This window comes from Cyprinus carpio, chromosome A1, assembly GCF_018340385.1.
Source record: "Cyprinus carpio isolate SPL01 chromosome A1, ASM1834038v1, whole genome shotgun sequence".
Lineage (NCBI taxonomy): Eukaryota > Metazoa > Chordata > Actinopteri > Cypriniformes > Cyprinidae > Cyprinus > Cyprinus carpio.
Genome location: NC_056572.1, coordinates 10,179,622 through 10,186,975, shown reverse-complemented (window position 1 = coordinate 10,186,975; position 7,354 = coordinate 10,179,622). Strand labels below are relative to the sequence as shown.

The window sequence follows — 7,354 nt, the reverse complement described above, 5'->3', positions numbered from 1 at the left end:
TATATATATATATATAGGCGTTGAATTTTGTTGGATGTTTAAGTCTCTTATTCTCACCAAGGCTGCATTCATTTGATCAAAAACAGTAAAAACAATAAAATTGTGGAATATTATTACATTTTAAAATAACAGTTTTAATATATTTTAAAATGTGAATTATTCTTTTGATGGCAAAGCTGAATTTTCAGCAGTCATTACTCCGGTCTTCAGTGTCATTCTAATATACTGATTTGATGCATAAGAAACATTTCTTCTTCTGCTTCTTCTTTATTATTATTATTATTATTATTATTATATAATACCGTGTTACTTTTTTCTGGATTCTTTGATAAAAGAAGTTCAAAAGAACAGAATAGGATCGAATTTGCATTTGTAACATTATAATAGTCTTTACTGTCACTTTTAATCATTTAATGCATCCTTGCTGAATAAAAGTATTCATTTCCTTTAAATAAAAATAAAAATATTGTTGACCCCTAACTTTAGAATGGTAATATGTGTGCGTCCATACATATAGAGACAAAATAACAGAGAGAGATTCTGTGATGTCCTTTGCCATCTACAAGTTTTGGAACACAGCTTAAATATTTATTATTTGTTATATTTTATGTTTACTCTGTATGAGTTTCATTAACACCTGTACTTACCAACACCATCAGGTGCGGATCAGTGAAATTCATTCTGGTGGTTGGCTTTTCATGTGTCTTTTAGTGGGAAAATGGTTGGCTTTTATAGTCTTGTTTCTTTCATTTTACAGTTGCCATAGTCAGACCACAGCACAGGACTGTAATGTTGCTGTGAGGTAATGCAGTCTCAGTTTCCATATGGATATCTTTTCATAACCCTACCCCAATCTTCCTATCACTTCCTCCAACCTCCTCCATGTCGTCCTCAGAGAACGGGCTGTCAGGGTGGTATCCTAATGCAGACGTGTGGTGCAGAAAATCTGTGCAACGTGGTACATTAAGGTTGTCGTTTATGAATGTGTGTTGCCTTTCCTCCTCATCTTCCTCCTCTTCCTCCTCAAGATCGTCCTCTTCCTTGTGCTCTTCCACACTCTGAGCTATGGCCCTGCGGCCATCCCTTCCTGGCCTCTCATTGGTTGGTTTGGATCCCCCGCGCTGACATTTGACCTCTACCTGCGTGGCCTGTTCTTTAGCCTTACGACTACGTTTCCACTTCATTCGACGGTTCTGGAACCAGATCTTGACCTATTTTACACACAATCCCAAAAAGTTATCAGCAAAATAATCACTTTCTACCAAAGAAACAATAAACCAACAGAAAATAAATACAATAATTTATGGAAAAGATACCATGGCATTTAGACATTACAATGATGGTGATACCATAAATACAGTAACCAATATGCTGTAGTATATATATGCATACCCACACATATATATATATATATATATATATATATATTAAAATTTATCAACAGTCACAGTAAAGACTTTTATAAAGTTACAAGAGATTTCTATTTATTAAATAATCCTGGAAATTAATAATGGTTTCCACAAACATATTTAGCAGTTTAAACTGTTTTTAACATTAACAAGAAATGTTTATGAGCATCAAATCCACATATTAGAATGATTTCTGAAGGATCATGTGACACTGAAAACTGGAGTAAAAAAAAAAATCTACTTTGTCATTGCAGAAATAAATTACATTTCGAAATATTTAAATAGAAAACTTTTATTGGAAATTGTAATTATTATTTTTTTATATATAAATACAGCATTGGTGAGCATAACTGACTTTTTAAAAACATTTGTTTTAAAGTAACATGGTGTTACCAAGATTTTTTCAGAATCTCAAATCTCAGTATACCATATTTTTCCAATCCTCCACTCACTCACTTTCACACTCCTTTACCTGTGTCTCAGTCAGCATGAGCGATGTGGCCACTTCGAAGCGTTTGGGTCTGGAAAGGTACTTGTTAAGTTTAAACTGGTTTTCCAGCTCCAGTAGTTGTTGACTGCTGAATGCTGTCCGCGGCCTACGACATTTACCCATCAAACCGGACTGGGGGGACGCTATAAGACAAAAAACAAGAATCAGGACATGAAGGCCATAACATCAATTATGAACAGATTACATAAAAATACAATTAGTGTTTTAGTGTGTTGTTTTGATGCTAGGTTTGTACGTGTCTAATGTGTTTTGAGTGATTGTTAGGTGGTTTCCTAATGGTCCAAGTCAAAATAACCCCCAGTCAAGTGATATTCTGTTGCTCAGATACAGTTTAGATTTTTAGAGTTAGGAGTTCATTCAAGCCTGAGCACTGTTAATGAATACAATTATTCTGCTGCAGTTTAACATTATTTCATGTCGATCTAATATGAACTTTAAACTGACATGAACATTTAGCAGCATTTGTAAAGCCTGCACTTACGTCATTACTAAAACTGTAAATCTATTCCAAATTAATAACAGGCCTCTTGTGCCTGTATATAAAAATTAAGTACCAGCCAAAAGGGATGCAATCTGCTGTAATCCATGTCTAGATTATTTTTATGAGATTTTTGTCTCTTTTATATAATGTCAAGGACTTGCAGGGTCAGGCACACACACGCACAGACACACACACACACACACACACACACACACACACACACACACACACACACACACACACACACACACACACACACACACACACACACACACACAAAAGAAAGACCAGAATTTGCAGCTATCATTTACCATAATAGCTTTACTGCAGCTTATTGTTACACACAGAGGAAACAGGGCTGGGCAGCCATAAAACGCAAGAGCAAGCCATTAACATAATGAAAATTCAATGAACGCTTCTGGGATTTTATTGATGAACTACAGTATGTTTAAGGTGTTTGTTTATAGTTTCTCTCTTACACAAAGACAATTTCCATCAAGCTGACATTTATGGCTTTATAAAGAAGCCAAAAATAAAATTATACTATTACAGTTTGGTGTAAATCCTGATGAACTACTGTTAAGTTACAGTGTCAAAATGACTTTATTGTTGAGTTGTTGTTTCTTTAACTATCCAAGGATAATATTATCTTTCAGTCATGTCTATGAAGAGTGTAATGTCTGTTAAATATTGTAAAATATATTGGCTAATGGTTTGTCAAAAAAAAATAAAATTTTTTAATTTAATAAAATAAAAAATTAAAAATTCCTGTTTCAAATTTTAAAAAACAGGTTTCCCTGTTTTTTAATTATTAGTTATTTCTAATGGCAAATAAATTTAGAAATAAGTAATAGATTTCCTGATACTGCCTTTTGGGCACCTAGACTATATATTATATAATTCAGCAAATTAATTTCACCCCATGTGACCACCATGATTTCAGTTTAATAATCCATCAAACAGGAGTTATAAACATCATAATTGCTTAGTGATAAATTAACTTCAGGTCTGTCTTTCAAGAGCCACAGGTGTGTAAGCACATCTCTCTCACACACACACTCTCTCTCTCTCTCTCTCTGTTTGCTTTTCCTCACCTTTGATTATGTTGAAAAGGATTTCATGAGCTTTTACAATATTTGCTTTCAAACTGACAATGGCGGTAATGCAACAAAATTGGGTGTTTAACAGTAATGATGCTATAATGATAGAGGTACACAATATATATAATTTGGATAAAACAACTAGAGAGGCCTTTTTTTCTTTAAATATCAGATGGTTTTGTTGCTTTTAATTACATAAAGTTGCAGTTTGCTCATGTGAATCCTGAGTAGTTCAAAACTGTGATAAAGAATTATTTTTTTGGAGGGAAAAAATAGAACCCCTTTTTTTCTTTTTTCTTTTTTAACATTAATAACACCGAAATATTAATAAATATCATTCGGTTATTGATGTGACTAATTGTTCATGTGGGCTTGTTCATATGCGAATGAACTTTTAGAACAGATTAGCATTACGTTAAATTAATTATTAATGAACGTTTAAAAAGTGTTATGGTAATCCACTCATATTTCATGAACAGCAAACATTATATTCTATATATATATATTTTCTATAATTTAAATTTTACATTCATTTTTATATTTTTATTATTCAATAATATAAAATAAACAAAAATTTACATTCAATAATATAATTTTTATATTTATATATATATTTTAATAAATATAATAATGCTTAACAGATGATTAATAAATGCATTCAAATAGTTAGAAATGTCATAAAACTTTCATGGTTATTATAAAATGTAAAAAATGAAGCATTATTGGAGTACGTTTTACAAGAAAATAATCAGAATTTCACGTTGAATTCAGTGTCACTTGCCGTTTCTTTTAATAGTTTCTTAATTCTGATATTTACTAGCATTTCTGAGTGAAAATTGTAACTACATCTCTTTTTTTATTTTATTTATTTTTTTAGCAGTGTTTATTATTACAGTAACTTTTGATTTGTTAAGGATTATGTAATGTTTATTAGTGACTTAACAAATTGTTACCCACTCATCTGAACGCTACCCCACTCACAGGTGTAATCGGGCAGTCGTGGTACCATGATGCCAGCTCGTATCCAGTGTTCCAGGGGTAAAGATCCGGCCATCGCCGCTGCCTTTAGCTGCTCCGGATACGGCTGCGTCAGCTGCGTAAAACCCGAGTACGCCAAGGCAGGGTGCTGACCTCCCAAAGCTGAAATAGGGTACATGGGAGTTGTGTACATGCCTGGAAGTGAAGTGAGTCCCGGGTGTGGAAGACTGAGCAGCCCTGGTTTAGGTATGATTCCGGTTTGGAGGTGTATGGCACCCGGGGTCCCGCGAGGGGACGGAGTGTCGGCGCGCCTGCAGGACACCGGGCTACCCGTAGGGCTGTCGATGCTCAGTCCAGGTGATGCTTCTCGGGTCCCCCGATATGGTTCTTCAGCCAGAAGTGCGTCGATCCTGAAGTTCTTTGATTTTTCCATTGCAACGCTTTTAGGGTATTTGGAGTTGCAGATACATGCGTTTTAATCGCGATTACTGATACTTTCTGTTTTTTTATAACTTAGATATTTAGAGTTTAGTCTAACTGATTTTTGCCCATTTGGAAGCATGTAACGCATAAAGTACTAAAGTAGCCTACAGTTAATAATTTACGCACAGAAAAAAGAAAATCCGCCTAGAAATGATAAGAGCGCTTAATCTTACTATACCACTTTCTCTTGTTTAGAACTGTATCTCTGTCATCTGCTTTGCTCTCTGAACTTGCTTGCGCGTTCACATCTCAGTCATAATGCCCGTGTGAGGCTAAGCGCTGATAGGCTGCCGTGTATGTCCTGCGGGAGTAGATCACTTGACAGTTTTATAATTAACTAATCATATACTGTAGTATAGACACTTCGAGCTTGTCCTTGGACTAAGACTTACTCCTCAGCCAACATCAGAGCAAAGACAATTGCGAATTTACATGCGCCTGACATCAAGCATCTCTCATTTTCTTACTGTCTAGTAACTCAGTTAATTGCACTAAGTGCAAGTGTAAAGGTAAGCCTAAAACATCAAAAATAATTAAAAGAGGCTAAATAAATACACATAATATTACATGAAAAGTATAATCTCACTGAGCAGTTGTCCAAGATGTAGGCCTTTCCTACATATTAATATTAATAATGTGATGTAATATTTTTTTAACGACTTATTTAAAGAATGTCGGCTATAATATCAAGATATTGCATTTTACGATTTTACGATTTTACATTTTTATTTACATTATAGTCCATAAAATTGTGCATTAACCTATATATGATTTACTCTTATCAGTGCGTCAGATATTTGCAGCATTAAATAGTTTGATTAAAAAAGTGATACAAATATAAATGCTTTCCTTCAAATATTTAATTGCCTATTATGTATAAAAAATAAATTAACCGGATTATATTAATTTAGACAAATAAAAATTATTTTTTTAATTAAAAAGTCAGGTCAGACAGAAATAGCTCTAACTGCATGCATCCACTTTTTTACAGTGGTCTGCAATAACAATAATGATAATAATAGTAACAATAATACTAATAATAATAATTGCACGAATTTGTCTTTTTCTATGAGATCTCATTGATCATTTTCATCGACTTCAGCAATGATACAAGCACATATGAAGGGGTTTAAGATGCATTTTAACAAATTTAATAAAATAAACAATAGTCCGTTCGATGAAATATCACATTTCCGACCGCATCGTGAAATAAATAATCATTGCACATTTATGAGTAAAAATAAAGAAGGCTACAATCTTCTGTATCTACAAGTGCAAACGCTTGAATGATTTATATGGGGAAAATAAAAAAAAATAAAAAGAGCTGTAGATAAAATAAATTAATGATACACAGGCAATTCATTCAAAACCTTCATTCCAGGCATGAACTGTTTGTCGTAAACACGCAATAAATCGAGACGAAATGAATTGAAATTCGCAATTGTTATTTTAAATATTGCCTACAAGAAAGAGCAGTGGACGGTGGATTAATAACATGGAAAACAGTCTCTGCACAGGCGACATGAGGCCAGCAAACTGATATTTTCGCTTTGACCCGAGAAGATTGGAGCAGCCCGCCCCTCTATCCCGCAAATGAACGGCGGTCTGCGGTCCTGATGCAGGCTGTGTCTTTAAAGCTAGTGTGCTGCCTAACTAGACAGCATGTTTGAGGTAGCATTAGACAAGTCTACTACATATAGATAGATAGATAGATAGATAGATAGATAGATAGATAGACAGATAGATAGATAGATAGATAGATAGATAGATAGATAGATAGATAGACAGACAGACAGACAGACAGACAGTTCACTAGGTTTGAGACACATCTATAGAGGTAATTTGCACAAGAGAAATCAAGTGCTCTCCGCATATTCCCAGCAACCTCTCCCTCCCCTCGGCCATTGCACTGCCACTGATAAATCTGTCATTGGCACCCTGTGACAGAGGTGCGCAAATTAAATTGAATCAATGCAAACGGTGGCACCGCCGGCCTCGTGTCATGTCCTCTCTTAAGCAGAGCGCGCGCACATATACATGTAGGTTTATTGCACGCTACCAGTGATTAAATGCAATGCAGGCAGCGCTAAAACTATTGACGGCTGAAATATATGAATGGTTGTGGTAGCTGAGATGACTAATATTTATATTTTATTTTTGAATTCATATTTTAATTGTTTTTAAATGTTTCGATTTAAGCGGATTTACAATATTTTGCAAAGGTAAATCGACGCATTTTACTGCGCTTCATGGTGTTCTTTCTATAAGTTCAAATGGTTTGCTTATACGTTGCTGTTTCATAGCTCAGGTTACTTGTATCTATGTTTCAGTTAAAAGTCAAGTTTGTCTCAGATGTTTCTCTTTAACGTTCCTTAATTGCTGATGTACAGTA

General features: G+C 34.3%; 1 protein-coding gene across 2 annotated transcripts; it reads right to left on the bottom strand.

Annotated features, from left to right (window-relative positions):
- Window positions 1-361: 361 nt before the first annotated feature.
- On the bottom strand, window positions 362-5,240 carry LOC109099299 (motor neuron and pancreas homeobox protein 1-like). 2 transcript variants are annotated; one of them, XM_042767389.1, is made up of 3 exons: window positions 4,459-5,240; window positions 1,882-2,042; window positions 362-1,211 (listed from the first exon to the last, which is right to left on the bottom strand). In XM_042767389.1, exons 1-3 carry the CDS (start codon window positions 4,910-4,912, stop codon window positions 837-839), a joined length of 990 nt encoding a protein of 329 aa, XP_042623323.1. In that variant the 5' UTR covers window positions 4,913-5,240; the 3' UTR covers window positions 362-836. The 2 variants fall into 2 exon arrangements, with proteins under 2 accessions (XP_042623323.1, XP_042623962.1); XM_042768028.1 differs by having other exon boundaries at window positions 365-1,211; window positions 4,483-5,235.
- Between the last annotated feature and the right edge of the window lie 2,114 nt (window positions 5,241-7,354).